At 40.3% G+C, this 17693-nt stretch overlaps 1 protein-coding gene across 8 annotated transcripts in view; it reads left to right on the forward strand.

Moving 5' to 3' along the window:
• LOC124953910 (low density lipoprotein receptor adapter protein 1-like) overlaps positions 1 to 17693 on the forward strand; it is an 84169-nt gene that overhangs the window by 24269 nt on the left and 42207 nt on the right. For all 8 annotated transcript variants that reach the window (XM_047505975.1, XM_047505971.1, XM_047505972.1 and 5 more), the window contains exons 2-5: positions 12813 to 13006; positions 15470 to 15582; positions 16333 to 16574; positions 17499 to 17656. In XM_047505975.1, the coding sequence (XP_047361931.1) occupies positions 12813 to 13006; positions 15470 to 15582; positions 16333 to 16574; positions 17499 to 17656 (707 nt within the window). The remainder of the gene's footprint in view (positions 1 to 12812; positions 13007 to 15469; positions 15583 to 16332; positions 16575 to 17498; positions 17657 to 17693) is intronic.

Raw genomic sequence — 17693 nt, forward strand, 5'->3', positions numbered from 1 at the left:
TTCCTCCAAAGACCTTCCGACGAAGCGACAGCATTAATAGGGTTCTTATATATCTAGATCGAACGTTTTCCTTTCCGATCGTAGTCAAGTATCGCGTGTGATCGACCGAGTGGAAAGAAACCGGGACAAGGCATAGAACGATTTACCTATATCGAAAGATCGAGAGAGGAAAAAAGGGTTGGGTAAAAAGGGTTGCATTTATTAGCTGATACCGTTATTTTCGAGAGAGTAAAAGGTCGATACAGTTGGGATATGGGCCTTGGCCGATCGCCAGGCTACTAGTTCTTCGACTAGCGATTTACCGTCGAGTTTGCTGAATTTCCAATGCAAACTCTTCTCTTCGATTTCTTTTTCTTTTTTTCTCTCGATCCTTCGTTGGGTTATCGCGTTCATTCGTCTCGAAGAAAGGGATCTCTGAGATTTTCCGGAACGTTTTCAGCCGTCGCCTTGAACTCTACGTCCTCGGGAAGTCAATTTTATCCGTAAAATTCTTTCTTTTCGAAGGAAAGACTCGAGAGCCCCATTTTGTACGAACCCGTCCGACAGAATTGAGAAGCGAATAAAACTAGAACGAGACAGGGCTACTTTGGTATGCCTTGGAACGTTTTATCGATCGACTCCGACTGTTCCGGAGTACATTTTATGTTATTAGATCTTCCATCTCTCTATAACCATTTTTTTCTCTTCCTTTTTTTTTTTTTTTGTTTTTTTTTTCTCTCTCTATAAAAGAATGAAAGAACATTCAACATTTTTCAAGGATCTTTTCTTTTCTGTTGTCGCGTCACGTCGAAAATCTTTTTTAACGTTCGTAATTGTTTGTAAAAGTATAATGCAGATCGCCCGGAGATATGCAACATTTTTTACGCTGAAGCGGTAGAGAAAATTCTTTACCGATAAATAACGCTCGCAATCTACATTACCGATAAAGTATGAAGCGTTGCCTATCTCCAGGCACTCTATTCGATATTTAAATAAATAAATCGATAATTGCACACGACTAATCGATGATCAGATTTCAAAGCAATCGATGAAATGAATCGATCGAAAGTATTTTGTTATATATTGCTTGTTAAATTCATTCGACATCAAATAAGAAAAAAGAAACTTAATTTTTCTTTCGCGAGTCTGTTGTAGAGAGAACGACTAACTGCGTCTCGACTTCGACTAAACGTTTCGTTCCGTCATCGATCTATTTTCATTCCCGTAAAACTTTTCTCGCAAAACTCGAAACGTCGCACGTATATTGCGGAGACATTCCTGGTTCTTGAATCTTTTCAGCAGGAAAATCAATTCCATCCTGATATCGTCTCGCTCGGATCCTCACTTTTAATCTCGAATACAAGTTTCCCGCTCAAATCGAGTGGAATTTGATACCTCTTTATTTCCCTTATCGAACGATCGTTAATTAATAGCAGCTTCGCGTTTAACATCAGTGGAAATGAAATTACACGGTAAAGAGACCTTTAAGGTAATTCGAAACGTATTCTCTGATGCGGTCACGTTATTGTAGAAAATTTGTTCATTAAAATGAATTAAATACAAAACGCGTTTATAAAATTATGTTTATAGAATAGTTTAGTGCACGTATCGAGCGCGGACATTTTTCAATAGCTTTTCCGCATCTTTCGTGTTTGTAGGTTGACCTCTTACGCTACGTGCGACGATCCTATACCTAACACGATCGTAAACGTGTGTCGAGAAACTTTCGATGTTTACATATATTGCTCGCTCGGCCGTCCATATAATTTTAAATAAAGCATTTTCGTGCGGTCGCATTAAACGATAACTATCGACTAGCGCATTTATTTGAACGTTGTAATTTGCCGCATGACAAGCAAATACTAGTCTCGCTCTTAACTTTCACCCATACGTTTCGTAATAATTTCTATCATTTGTACATTCCAAAAATTCAATTTCGTGAAAGAGAAACGATGGTAATTTCGTTCGGACGGTGGTAAATGGTTAAAAAGTTTGTTTCCAAATAGAGAACGCATTCGTTCCGTTTCTTCTGTTTAAAAATTAAACTCGAATAAGCTTTCACCTTTGGAAAAAGGAAATAAGAGGAGACGATAGGAGCGAGAATAAGAGGATAAGCGAAAATAGGTAGGACGATATAAACGCTTTTACGAGTTTCTAAGTCGCTACGCTGGGGGTAGATTCCTCGGTGGTATCGCGTTGATGCTCCACCAGCATCTCGGATTGGTCCATACTCTCCTCTCCTCTCCTCTCCTCTCCTCTCCTCTCCTCTCGTCGCCTCGCCACTGTCGTCCTGGGAAACGAAGGCGCTACTGCATTGCTCTCCGCAGCTGGGGATCGTAAGTGCGGTCGAAACTTTACGGAATAACACGCATGGTCGAACGGCTTTTGCGATAAACAAAAAGATGATTCTCCGTTTTTGTTAAAGAAATACTTAGAAAAGGATTTATCTTCTCTTTGAGAGAATTTCTATCTAATAAGGTTATACTCTACAGATAGATTTGGTTGGTTGCAAACATTCGTTTATGTTTTCTTCGTGTTAACGAATTACCGTAAATCTATATAAAGAATCTTTCTGTTCGATCGAATGGCAGGTGATCGAAGAGCGAACTCGAAGGCGGCTCGATCGTTGAGATTTTCCATTAAAAATCAAAAATAAAGATTGACGTGTAGATAGGGGACGTTAAATAACGTACACGTTAATGGTTGCTATGTCGTAGCCTCTTGAAGCATGCGTTCGATCGTGGGTCAAGCGGTAAAATAAATATGTTACGTCAGCTTACTGCGTCAGAGCCTGTCCAAGCTGAATTATACAAAAAATTATATTAGTGAAAGGTTTCTTTTTATTATCAGACTGACAAGCAAAATTGTCCCTAGATTTGCAACAATCTAATCGCTATTATGTGATTTTCAGGCGATATTATTTAGAGCGTTGTATTAATTTTCAATGGACTTAACAGACTCCAAAGTTTCTCGAAAATTATTATTAATTCTCATTGTGTACTCTTGATTAACAATGAAGGTAGTAGTCCGTGGTGTAGAATGGTAGTAGGTCGATTACGACAACGTATTTCTCGAATGACTTTCTACGACTACTAATTGCAAAGTTACTTCGCGCTACGGTCGTGTAAAGTATAATTGAACGAGAAGGCATCTAGTTTTTGCTGGTTGAAAAATAGAGAGAAAAGAAATGAAATCGCAGCTCGCTCGTTCCAGACTTTATCCACCTGGCTCGAAGTTGGCTCGGTCGAAGGAAAAAGATTTCATTTAAACAAACGTCGTTGTAAACTTTTCGTTTCCCGTTGAAGCCAAGTTGAAGTTTAAGTGATCAGAGATGGAAAATGTTGTGGAGAGAGAGAGAGAGAGAGAGAGAGAGAGAGAGAGAGGAACGAAGGAGGGAAGGAAAGTTTTCGCGAAATTTTGTGAATGCCACCGCGTATCTATATACCTACGTATAGATCGTTCGACCGCGAAACAGAACTTTTTGATTTCGTAAAGTAAGGTGAAAAGTCAAGTTGTTGGGGAAAGAGGAGAAAGGCCGCGAAAAAAGTGAGAGAAGGAAGATTGTCGTGACGAACGTTGCACACACGATAAGCGTCTCTCGAGATCGATGCGACCACCGCCTCTTCGGAGTAATCCGTTCATCGTAATAGGATTTTGCCATCGTTCTCTTCCGGGCCGGTTGCTTGGGAGTGGAGAACGAATCGAGTGAGAGAGAAATAGAAAGGGTGGTGGGCGGGGGGTTGGCCGCAGGTTATTCTTCTTCTCCTTTCCTCTTCTATGCGAGAGCTATCCTCGAATTAGTTTCGTCCAAATTACACACGGTATCTACTCGTTCGTTCTCCAATCGCAGTAACGTCTGCTCCGAGCATAGATAATAAGACGACGTAGAAACCAAGGGGAGAGGGTAAGCGAGAAAACAAGAGAACCGGAGCAAGAGGCCGAGATCGAAGATCCATGGGATGTTACCGGGGAAACGGTCCTGGAAAATTCCTGGGACCGCAGCTCGAAGGATCGCTCCTTTCTCACAGCTGTGTCTCGCTTCTCTCTTCCTTCTTCTCTCAGACTATCTCTCTCCCTCCCTCCCTCTCTCTCTCTCTCTCTCTCTCTCTCTCTCTCTCTCTCTCTCTCTTTTTCCTCTCAGGAGGCATTAAGATGTAATTAAGGAGGTAGGTTCCTGCTTGTGCTCGACGAAGGACAAGCTAGTTATCGTCTATCTATCGAAGAAACGCGTTCTTTTAAAATTCTCTATAGATGTTGAATTTCAATGGTCACCGAAAGCGAATCTCGTTAATCTTCGCTCGTATTGTTCCTGGAACGACGATATGAGAATAGACGAACGAATGCGGAAGCATTTATTATTCCCATTAGAGAATCTAAGCGAACGGTGGTGGCTTCTTATACGCGTAGAGAGATTTAACGAGGTAGACGTATAATTTTCCCAAATCATCGTTGTCGCGACGACAAGTGCTCGAGTAGGAGGATTAAATTCGTCATCGCGCTCTTGGGTACTATTTCCGGATCTTTCAGCGTTGATGTAATCGCTCTAAAGATATTAGCAAACACCAAATTCTGTAATTTGATATGCTTAAGATAAAATGATCACTCTCTACTCGTAGAAGATACTCGTATTTTTTTAGCATCCGCGAAGATTCATTTTCTCGGGCTAAGTTGTTTCCGCTATCGTCGAGTATCGCATTCGTGCACTCAGACGTGCTCGCAAGTTCAACTTGGCATAACCACTCGCTAGCGGAGAGTACCGCGATCGTGTACTTATATCGTGCGTACTTCAAACTCGTATATCAACGAACGGTCGATACCGACGAGACGATATTCATTTTTCTCTAGCTCTCTTTTTCTCTTTCTCTTTGATATACAAAGAAAGGACAGATTGAAGTGGATAGAAGAGGAGTGTCCAAGATTTCTTTGTCGGCGTCGTCGTCGCCTTCGTCTTTCCGCTCTCCTAGCTTTATTCGTGATCGTTGAAAAATAACGTTAAAAGAGTCCTAAAGGTTGTCGGTAATAGTCGGAATAAAGGGCCGAAAAGCGTGAGAGGAGAGCATATCGTTCGAATCCTCCCACGTCGATCCGTGCTTTCACCGTGGATAAAAGCTGCCCGAAGAGTAGACGTGGAGTTAACTCCGGCGAGCCAAAGTGTGAGTTCGAGAAGACACGAAAAATAGAGGGAGAGACAGACAGACAGACAGACAGACAGACAGAGGAGCATACGTTTTTTCTCTTTTTACACACTCGAACAGAAACGACGTCGGTCCTCGGCTTGAAGAGAGGAAATAAAAATGGATAAAAGTAGAGAGAGAGAGAGAGAGAGAGAGAGAAATTCGAAGGAAATAGGGATTTCGAGGTAGAGAAAACGTGGAAACGAAGAACGAGCCAAATCTCCAAATCTGGCTAGCTTTTTCGAATCGCTAAAAAAGAAAAATAAGGAATAGAAAAAATAGAGTTCTATTTCCGATCGGAGCACTTCCTCCTTCTCTCTTTATTTTTCTTTTTGTTTTGCCAATGTATCGTGTACGATAGAAAAAAGATAGAATAAAAAGAAGAAAGGGATTGCGGAAAAGAGTAAAGGGAGAGGGAGAGTGGGCCTTTTAATTGACTTTCATTGCGTTGCAACTCATCGGATGATTAAATTTTATTCCACGGCCAATTAGATTTCAAATATGAAAAGTAAAAATCTCATAACACGATCGAGAAATTTTATTGAGGAAAGATTAATGACCGAACGATAAATGGCTCGTGCATTTAAATTGGCTTCGATTTCGAGTGTATTTCTTTTAATGAATCGCGGAACGAGAAAGGGCAAAGTTAACACAGCAACGTTTCGACTTCGATTCGTCCTTTTTCTCCTTTTTTTCTTTCCTCCTTGAAGTACGAGAAAGATTGATACAATTTCTTCTGTGGACGATGAGGAAGAACGAGATCGAAGGTGATGTTCTAGGGAGAGGGAAAAAAAGGAAAAATTGACGGGAGACAGGGGAAGGAGAGTAGTTCTCTAGGTTCTCGTGAGAGAAGGGAAAAAGAAATTGCTTTGTATCCTTCCAGACGATCCTCTCACCCCTTTCTCGATTCTTCTTCTTTATCCTCCTTGATAGGAACAGAAAGTAATCGACGTGCTCTCTCGGGCTCTTCTCCAAAGGAAATAATGTGATAATGAAACGAGACTACTGGAAAATAATTCTTTTTTCCTCTCTCTTTTCTTCTTTTTTTTTTTTCTTTTTTTTTTTTTTTTTTTTTTTGTTTCGTTTTTATTTTCATTGGAAGAAGAAGAAAAAAGAAAAACTCGTGAGAACCTCTCTCTCGCTCCGCTCGCTGTTAGAAACGCGAGCTCACGGACGAGGCCAGGATTTTTTAATTATTCGCCGAAAAGCGTCTCTCTTTTTTTCTCGACAGTATGAATGCAATTAGTCGGCTCACTAACGGGAGTTTAAAAACTTTTGCACAGTGTGTCCCTTTTTCCTCTTTCTCTGATGCGAGAGTAAGAGAGAAAGAGAGAAAGTGGTCACGAGCACTGCCCTGCGCATCGGTTTCCCAGTCGTTCTTGGCTTTTGTTCCGTCCCTTGCAGGAGCCAAGTAACCGTCCGCTATTCTTTTTTGCATAATAACCTCGTAAAACAGAAGGAGAAAGGAAAGACCTGGTGGAGATTAAGGTATCGCGAAGACAATGAGAATCAGAACGGGAAAGGAAAGTTCTCGTTCGCAGCTTCGAAATAGGTAGCTTTTCCTACGCTACGATATCGTCGTATCTCCCATATACATAGACGAGCAGATGGTAAAAACTTTTTAATCAAGGGTTTCTTTCGAAAAACTTCATTCCACTTCTTTTCTCTTCTTTCGAGGAAAAAAAGTTTCACTCGCGATTTCATTCGTTATTCTCGATGCATCGGATAGTAGGTCTAGATCGAGGAGAGAAAAAAGGAAACGACAAAAATAGATGAATTTTGCAATGGTAATATAGATATAAATAACTGGCGAAAGTATGAATAACTAGTGAAAAGGGATATATAGTATAGCTACTAGATTGGATCCGGATGTACGCGAAACGAGCTTAAGGTTACGAGGTGGGAAAAGCCATGAATATTTTACGACAGACGGAAAATGTGTGCTGGTCTTGTGTACGGATCGTGAGCTCGAGCGCCTTTATATCACGCTCGCGAATTTAACGCAGGGAATAAAGAGAACCCTTTCGAGGTAGCAATGTTAGTATGCTAGTTCGGTTCGGCTAGTTCAGCTCTGCGTCGAAATATCAACGTTCTCGTACGTATTCTCTTCGAAATCGAATGAGAAAATAATAAAGTATTTTTCTTCTGGACCTCTCGAAATGTTGTTGTCAGTTACATATCTATAAAAAGAAATAAGTAAAAAAGGCGTAAGGAGAGTAGAGCAGGGGCGGCTGGATAAAGGATTTTTGTGGCAGAAGAATTTGCAAGTCCCGGAGGGCTCGACAGTTTTCTCGAGTGCTGCTCTGGAAGATCCGACGTCTTCCGAAAGATACGTCCTTTTCTTCCTTCCATTTTCGGAATGTAGAACCTTCGGGGACATGTCCTTGCTTTATACCTTACTTCCGAATCCTGTCACAAAAGTACTCGAAGCGTCTCCTCGAAATCCATCCAAATCGGGTATCTATCCCGAGCGAATCGGATAGCTCGAAAAGTTTATCCTTTTGCGTGCTCGAACAAGGATAAAACGATTATTCGTTTAAACGTATAAAGACATTAATACGTAAAAAGGGGGAAGCTCGTTTCATCGGATATTTTTCTTCTTATTTCTAGAGCGAACCCTCCGACAAATTTTCTCCTCCATTTGCCTCGCGCTCGGTAGTCCATAAATATGTTAGCGGCTGGCCTGGTGGCGAGGGACCGACCTGCAATAGAAATAAACAATCGCGTTAAGTGAGCGGTAGGGCCTAATTCGAAGGCAATTTCCACGAATCAATTCTACCGATTGCACTACGGTGCTATTGTTTGCGCGTTCACCCGTTTATATATGAATTACCAATCGGCTATTCCCGCGATGGTTGTTCCCACCGTCGGACTACGACGAATGACGGTGAACGGTTCGGAAAAATGGAATGAGAATGGAATGAGAAAATGATTCTGGATTGATTTCAACGATTGGTTTTAAACGATAAAGAAGGAAGGATTTCGAAAGAGAAGGGAAACCGGAGTGAAGGAAATAAAATGGATATCTAAAGAGAATTTTCTCAATATATGCAAAACCGTTTTCCTTTGAAAAGAATAATCAATAGCGAGCAAGAAAAGATAGGAAATGTATCGTCGATTCGAAGGAAGAAACGATAAAAGTATATGCAGCAATATCGCCGTAGCGTTTCTATTGTTAGGATAAATATCTTTTATACGAATCTCTCTTTCTTTTTCTCCGGATAGAAATGTTACGTTAGATAGCGAGCGAGCGAGCGAGCGAGCGACCGACCGACCGACCGACCGACCGACCGACCGACCGACCGACCGACCGACCGACAGACCAAGATATTGTGTACAAGAGCGAGAAGGAAACGTCAACGCTTCTATTTATATATTCCCGATGCAATTTGCATTTTCTTTGTCTTTTCTTTTCTTTCCTTTTCTTTTTTTCCTTTTCCGATATTTTTTCGCCTTACGATGACGTCGCTCGTAAAGGTTTCGTTGATCGAATTAAACGGTAACGTTTAAGAATCAACAAGTCGCTCGATACGCTGTGATTAGCTTTGTTTGTAAATTAGTAACTCGTGCAGCAGACGAGCTAATTAAGAACGATCGATCGCGAACGTTTGACGGGCGTACACCCACCCGAAGCGGGATATCAACGATACACAATATGCGTTATGGCGTTGTTATATGGACCGAAGCGCATTGGGAATTCGGGCGTGGATCGATGAAGAACGAACGTTCTACCTGAAACCGATCTGCTGTTATCCCTTTTGCGGCACGAATTGTTCCACACTATTTTGGCAACAACCCAAAGATTGTTCTACCGTAAACCAAATGTCCAGATTCCGTGGATATCGATAATCGTTTTCATTGGATGAGTACTTTTTATATCTTTGGTATAATTATTTTTATCTATTAGCTATTGGCTGGGGTCTACTTTGTAACGTTTATTTATCGATTTACTGTAACTATTTAAAAAAGATTTTCTTTTTATCGCGCCCGGAGATAGACAACGCTTTACACACAATACGTCGATAATGTGGTTTGCGAACGCCATCTATTTAACGGGAATTGTTTTAAATCTCTATCGGTAAGCAATGTTTTTCGTACGTATATAATAATATAAATAAAAGGTCTTACAAAATTGTGATTTTAATAGATTACGCTTGCATAAAGTGTTACCGACGGCGGTGTATGGAATGTTGCCTGTGCTCAGGCACGATAACAAATATTTGCATAAAGTTTGTGAATCGACGTGAAAAGCGAATATACAAGAGGATTTTTTCTATTTGAATTGGAAAAGACGATTGTTATTATTCTTTCGATAATTTTGAAACGGTATTGAAGAATTTCTAAGTAATATTTTGAACGGGATACATTTGGAATTGCGTTTACGCGTGGTCCCGAATAAAGATTCGCCTTTTAAAATATCTTTCTCGCTCACGAACCAGCAATTTTTTCTGAGAAAAATACCGAGAGAGAATCGAGATTTCTCTCTCGAACTAAAGTATAGGTTCGGTAAGAAGGGAGAGAAAGAGGTAGAGATCCTTCGAGCTGGTTGAGAAGAAAAAGAAAGAAAATAAAATCGGTGGTGTGTGCAGCGAGCGTTCATGAAGGCTGCGGTAAAAGGCACCAACGAAGATTTAATTTGCGGTTCGCCACTCGTCGGTCGAGCTAACGGAGAATCGTGATTCGCCATTTTTCACCTAACTCGATTTCGTGGTTCTCTTTCGATCCAGCTTCTCTCCCTCCCCTCGCATCCTTCTCTCTCTCTCTCTCTCTCTCTCTCTCTCTCTGTCTATCTGTCCGTCTGTCTCTCTCTCTCTCTCTCTCTCTCTCTCTCTCCTTCGTCCAAGCCCTCGAAAGTCACTGAATTTCAAGAGTCTCCTGCGGCTTTTCTTCCTTTCCTCACTCCGATGAAAATTCTTCCAACTTGGAACGACCTTCTTTTTTATTTCCGCCTTCGATTTGATTATTCGCGAGCGCTCGAGCTTACACGAGGAATAAACTTGGGACGAGCTTCGGATTCCTTGAATAGCCCCTCGAATCGGGGGAGGATTTGTAGGATTTATGTTGAGCGAATATTCCTGCGCGACATCGTGTCGAATGTTCCAGGTTATTTGTTGAGTCCTTGAAAGGAGGAGAATCTTTGCGATAAGATTATATGGAATGCATCGTAATTCCTTCCGACCAACTCAATATTCTTCAATCCGCTCTCTTTCTCTCTATTTTTTATTCATTTTTTCGTAACTATATTTAATTAGTATTTTCTAGACTAGGATCTCAGCGAAACGATAAATTCCGAGCATTCTGAGCACTGCAAGTGGTACAAGTTAAGTGCTCACGATTTTAAAGTTGAGAGAGAGAGAGAGAGAGAGAGAGAGAGAGATTCCGCTTTAATTTCCGGCATTGCTAATTTTTTTCGTCACGCAGCGTCGCTTGCCGTCGTAATTACTGCTGCTGCTGCTACTGCTGCTGCTGCTACTTCTGGTGTGAGTCTACTCGAGAAGAGTAGAGAACGGGTTAGAGAAAGCACTAGTCGTGAGCTTTAGCAGTGCTTTCGTGTGTACTCTTCGAGCACCTTCGGGCTCTCTAAGAAACTTTCTTCTCTCTTCCTCCCTTATTCATTTTCTTAGAATAGAACGAAGGCTGTGATTTATTCCATCGGAAATCGAGCGAATGTCTTACGAGGAAGTTTGCAGAATTTTTATATCCGTCGATGGAGGAGGCTCTGGCTCGAGTTTTATTGGACATTATTCTACGGAGCTCGTGCTCCGCGTACTTAACAAGAAAATCACCGATTTATTTCGCACGAATGAGATCGAAGGAGATTTCGGTCGAGGAAACAAATGCTCCGTCAGGAACATATTTTTCCTGAATAAGTAACTGATCAATATTCCTACGATTGATGGCGAGAATTAGCATGTGATCCTGACGGATCTCTTTTTATTTTCTTCTTTGCGAGATGTGACATCGCAATTTTTTTGTTTTTATTCTTTTTTTTTTCTTTTTTTTTTGACCCCTCCTTGTCTTTCTTTTCTTTCTCTTTTCATTCGCTCTCTTTAACTCGTTGCCTGGAAACGCGATTCCATTTTGAATTTGAAGCTCGTAAAGTGGAATGATTCAAACGGAATATTTATGAGGAATCAATAGAGGGTTAAACGTTCAGCATAAAACAGTTAAAATCTTTCTAAATTGAATTATAATTCCGATTAAAAACAAACAGAGAGAGAGAGAGAGAGGCAGACAGAAAAATTCGTCCTTGTACTTTTTTTAACTCCTTACGTTCCTCTATAGGGATTCTACGGTCGGTCCATCGTCGTTTATATCTTTGATGGTATTTCCCAAGCGGACCGTTTACTCCTAGGACGAATAGCTATGGCACGCGTTTCGGAATATATTTTCGTTGGTAGACGCGGAAATGTACGACTTTGCCATATAAACGGAAATAAAGTGACGTTGAAGGATGTCGTCGAAATAAATGAAGCAACAAAAAAATAAAGCGTGAAGGATCGTAGGAAAATTCGTGAACGTATGGAAATTTGGTGAATTTTGGAGAGAGAGAGAGAGAGAGAGAGAGAGAGAGAGAGAGAGAGAGAGAGAGAGACGGGGAAGCGTACATGAAATTTTCGGGCACAAAAAACATCGTCATCGCCGAGATCCGTTGGTTTTTCGGAAAAGATTGATAGATCGTGACGTAGAAGAGAGCAGGAAGTGCTCGTTGACAAATCGTTACAAATGGTCCTTTCCGTTACGAGCCGCTCGTACCAACGATGACGTCCCACGTTCGATCAATTTCGAATCCGGCCGCTCTCAACTCGCGCATCTCGTTCCATCTCGTCGTTTTAATAAAAATTGACCGTAAAGAAAATATTTGAAACGTCGACGAACTGTCGGTCGAAATTCGAAAACGAGTTGCTCGTCCGACCGCTCGCCTTCTAATTACGACCACGATTACGAGCAAAAGGTGAGACTAGCTTAATTGGAGCGTTCTGATATATGGTAAAAAGTAAAAAAAGAAAATTAGACGACGCGCAATTACTTGACTAAAAGGGATAAAGAGAAAAGGGAGAAAAGTCGAGTCTCTTTAGCTCGGGAAAAAGGACACGAATGCAAAGCGAATTCTATGCACGCGACGTGAAAATAACGCGTGTACCTCCGTTGAATGTGCGATAACGATACTGACACTTCTTATCTCTTTCTATCATTCTTCCTTTGCAACTCTTTTAAAAAATGAAAGAAAAGACAGAAAATGAAAAAAGACAGAAAAGACAAGAAAGTATGGCTTTCTCAGCCATCAAGAAGTATGACATTGTTTATCGATACTCACGAGGGTAACCGATAACTCCGAAAGAAGAGGGATACGTAGTACCTCAAAGAAACACGATATAAAGTTTCCGATAGGATCGTAGTTTGTCGCGTACAGAAGATGACTTTTAAATCCGACGTTAGAGAAAAAGTCTATTCTAGAGGGAAAGTTGAGAAAGAGAGTGTTCGGTAAGAAAACAAAGGAGAAAGAACAAAATGTTATCTTTAACTCATTTGCTTTGATATATAATATGACATAAATTGATAGAAGGCAGCTCATAGATATTTTGACCGATTAAAAGGACAAACGTAAAAAAGTACAGGAATGCTTTAGTAAAATGGAAAATGAACTGAAACTTTCAGAACTATGCGAGGAATGGGCCCTGGCGAACAGTCGCGAATGCGTGGAGAGTGGCGGCACAGCAGCTTCAACACACGAGGAATCCGAGGATGCATCGGAGGCCAGGTTCACCCTCAAATATTTGGGCAGCACCCTCGTCGAGACGCCATCGAGCGAGGAGGCCACGGCTGAAGCCATAAAGACGGTCATTACCATGGTACGTTTCACGTATACAGGCGCCGTACATACTTACAATATATACGTGTATATATATATATATATATATATATATATATATATATATATATGTATACCTCGACTAATCATCGATCGTTTGATTCAACCTATGTACCATTGGACTCGAAACATCTTGCAATTTTAATTAAAGGACATCGGTAGTCGAGTACTACTACTCTCCATCTTCCTCCCTCTCTGATTTACTCTTAATCTTGCACACTAATGATCAAAGCAATTTGTCTTGTAGATCTGGCAGGAGAGCGTTGCACTTTTGGCACGATAATTCATTACGATTCATTAGACATTTTCTCTATCCTCCCTCCCTCCCTCTCTCTCTCCCTCTCTCTCTCTCTCTCACCCCTCTCGCTTTAGGAATGCCGTCATCGATCTCGCACAAAGTGATTTACGATCGTCCTCGTAATTTACCTCAAGCTGCGGACATCCGGCGACGATACTGCTGACGCTTACATAACTTCATACATAGGATAATGCTCGTTAAAGACTAGAAACAATGTCGAGAACGTACCCTTTACGGTTGCGCCTAAAAATAAACGAAAAGGAAAGAAAGTTTAATTTCCTTTCTAGGAAAATGTAGAACGGACTGAAACAATGGAACGAAGACTTTAATTTATCTCATAACGAACGTCGGACCAAAGATGAAAAAAAAGCCACCTACATATACACACACACACACACACACACATATGCGCGCGCACACACATATAAACGGCTTGCCGTTGAAAATCCAGCTTTACCTCGTGTTCCCTACTCGTATAAATATCCTTCTCAAAGGGTGGGGGTACGCTCGAGTAAGCGCAAATTCCCTGCCGCTCGTCGAGGATTATAGGCTGTAATTAAAAAATAGACGGACGGATGGAGAGTAATAGTAGAGGTCGATCTTTTGTTATTGCAAAGAAGGAACGTTAAATCTAGTTGTTCGTGCGTATAATAGATGGAAAAAGAATTTCTTCAAATTTATATAAAGATAGGTATATAAAGTTTTGAGTTCACAAAGTCAATTACGATCGGTCAAATTTCTTTGCGTCGTACTTTTTTCACGTATACTCCCCCATTCTATCTGCATATTATTCAATTGTATCCTCGTTTTTCACTTCGATAGGGGAAGAACGGGGAAGAATTCATATTTCTTTTCGAACAATCCTGTCGTTCTCAGAGAGATGATATCTTCTTCTATCGAGATCCTAATCGATAAAGAGAGAAAAAGAAAAGGAAAGGAAAGGAAGGGAAGGATAGATACTATCCAATTTTGTCGTTCAAAATTCGTCGTGAAAGAAATTCTCTTTCTCTCTCTCTCTCTGTCTCTCTCAGAAAGGGTAGATTTTTGTTAAGAGAGGAGGAGGATTTTTGTTCGTTTAGCAGGAAAATATAGCTCGGTAAGAAATGGCCCGATAACGGGAGCTTACAATTCCGTTGGTTTACTACGATAAAAGGGAAGAAAGGGGAAACGAAACAACGAGAAGCAAGAGACGTGTTGCACGTGAAAATGTAGCATACATTACTTGAAACGGTTATTTTCATTCTTTCCTTTTATTACTCGAAAACTAAGAACGATAACGAGCAGGAAAACAAGGTTGATACGGAAGGAACATCGTAACGCTGCTGTTTCTCGGATTTCAGTTAATTCAGTTGCATTGATAAGCTAGTAGCGTTAACAGAGAGAGAGAGAGAGAGAGAGAGAGAGAGAGAGTAACAGAGTTTAGGATTTGCCGATACACACCGTCGTAATCGTATCGTTTCACGAAGGCATGCAAATTTCTATCTCGAAGTTATGCTTATCAGGAAGTTTGCCGAGTTTATCTCACGCTGCTGCCGCGTGCGAGGGTTGCCACGGCAAAATAATGCAATTGGAAGGATTAGTTAGCTATTGGTATTATCGGGTATTAACCATTACATCGAATTTTGCCCAGAGAGAAACTTGTTAAGTGGATTTCAAATAAACTATCCCGAGTTGCCGAAGCATTCGCGAAATATAACTCAATTTTGACTCTGAAAATATAAAATATGTATATCGTTGGTTATAATAGTTAAGAACTTTAACGAGATTATATTTATTTGTTACGTATCTTTTAGAAAAACAAAATAAAAACGAAAAAAAAAGAATTCGTCGAGGAGATTTAATTTCACTGAACGATATTAGTCTAATGCCTTCTTTCTTTCGTTTAATGGCCACGACCAATCGTCATGAATGAAACGCGAAACATTTTCCACTTCGACTCTCCATTATTTAAAAGCTATTTCTTTAAAAATGCCATTAGCAATATACGACAAATATACGATACGTTTTATTTATATGGATTTTTGTGATATAATGAATTTCTGTTTCACCAGAAATAAAATATAGTTGAACTGCGAATGACCCATTTCTTTTTTCTTCTTTTTTTTTTTTTTTTTTTTTTTTTTTTTCTTTCTTTCTATGTACCAGGCAAAGGCGAGCGGTAAAAAGTTACAAAGGGTGTCTTTGGCTGTGAGCTTAAGAGGTATCAGAATGACTGATTTGGCCACGGAGGAAGATCAGCTACAAGTATCGATATACAGGTATATATGACTTTGTTAATTAATCTCGTCATTAATTAACGTCACAGATGTTTACATCTCCCAAAGACAATTTTATCTTTCCCGCTGTCGCATAGAATTTCTCTTTCATTTTCCATCTCCTCTTTTTACATCTGTCAAGTTCATCTTGATTCCTTATTTGTTTTTCCCTCCATCGACCCCTTGGAATGAATTAGCCCTTTTTTTAAATCGGATCTCGGAGATAAATTTCTTCCTTCCCTCTCCCCTCATTCTCTCTCTCTCTCTCTCTCTCTCTCTCGCTTTTGTCCTCGTTGTTCGAACAATAAATGAATCGAGAAGGAACGAGTAATAGGGATAGAGAGATAGAGAGAGAGAGAGAGAGAGAGAGAGAGAGAGAGCGCCGTTATTTCGTAAAGAATAAAAAAGCCAAGTCGAAATCCGATAGCAATGTGTCCCGTCTCTTTGACGAAATATACATCGATCGCAGATTCGCCATACTCTCTCCCGCGGAATAATTGGAAGATTATATTCGGAGCAGAGTATATCTGGGTATAGCCTAGGAAATTTGCCTTAACGATGCTAAACGCAAATCTCTATAGTATAGATTGACACGAATTGTCTTACTGATACACGATTACGATAACGCGATACCTCTCAATGGCAATGCAATATCGTTTTATTATCTTATATCACCTTTACCCCTTTGTAATTAAACTTTTGCTCACTGCGTTACGTGTTTGTAACGAGACAATAATATATTCTTTTTGGCAGGATCTCTTATTGCTCGGCCGACGCAACCCATGATCATGTGTTTGCATTCATCGCGACGAATCTAAATGAGACGATGGAATGTCACGCGTTTCTCTGTCCAAAGAGAAAAATGGCGCAAACGGTGACATTGACGGTGGCCCAGGCATTCAATACCGCTTACGAAGCTTGGCAATTGTCACAGGCTGATCCGAGGATTCATCATGCTCAAGATAAAGGGTCTACTTTGACGGATGAGAAAAACGGTTGGTAATTAAATTTCTGCCGGCTGTACACTCGATTTATGTACGCATAGATACACAGACAGATATATATAAGCAATCGAGTAGTTGTTACTCGGTGTCTACTAGTTTGATCTAGAATAAAAAAATCGATGCAGCACGGAATTTCCAATGGAAGTTATTCGATCGAAAAAATGCAGCCAACTTAAAAATTCTTCAAACGCATAATTAACGTTTCATAATCGAATAGATACGAGCTTGTTAATTGTGTAATGCCTTTAACGAATGTTTCATCAAATTTGCATATTTTCTTGCGATGAAAAAAAAAAGAAAAGTGAAAAGAATGACAAGAAAAAGAGAAAAGAAAGAGAGAGAGAGAGAGAGAGAGAAACGCTGGAAAACAGGAGGATAGTAATGTAATATTTGGTATGTGCACGTCAACCGTATAATCATATTTAACGTTGGAAATATCATGTTAACTTGCGTTGAGTACTATCGTCGATACAGTTGCAATGCTCGGGGCATTTTTAAATCTCCTCTTCGAACGCACCTACGTACACGTATGGGCAATGTAATAGGCGCATGCATATATATATATATATATATATATATATATATATATATATATATATATATGTATAAATGTATATACAGAGAAACGTGCACGCGCGTTCGAGCTCTCTCTGTTGTATGGTAAATAAATCGGTGCAGCATCGATAATTAATGACGATGCAGTTAGTACAGCGGGAAACTACGAAGCTATAACAAGTACCACGTAATCAGAATTCGCCGTTATTACTTAAAGACGATATAACGCTACCCGCTGGATGATAAATCGACTAACGGAAGTTACGTCGCGCCGATACAAACGACGTGTCATTTCCTTCCCGTAAACTCATTTTTTTTTGTTATTAATTAAACGCGTCCCCTTTTTCGTTTGGCTTGCAGAAACAAATGAAAAAAAGGATTGCAACGAGACGAAGACGTCGGCGAAGATGATTCAACAAAACAAGCAGAACGGTCAACAACGTCATACCATCAATGAAGGTCAAAAGAACCTTTTAATTGATCTCTCGAACGATCCTAAGCCGGCGGGGAATTCATGGGTGAGCGTACCAGCTTGAATCTCTTTGAACGAATCCT

The sequence above is a fragment of the Vespa velutina genome, chromosome 13 (genome assembly GCF_912470025.1).
Source record: "Vespa velutina chromosome 13, iVesVel2.1, whole genome shotgun sequence".
In the NCBI taxonomy this organism is placed as follows: domain Eukaryota; kingdom Metazoa; phylum Arthropoda; class Insecta; order Hymenoptera; family Vespidae; genus Vespa; species Vespa velutina.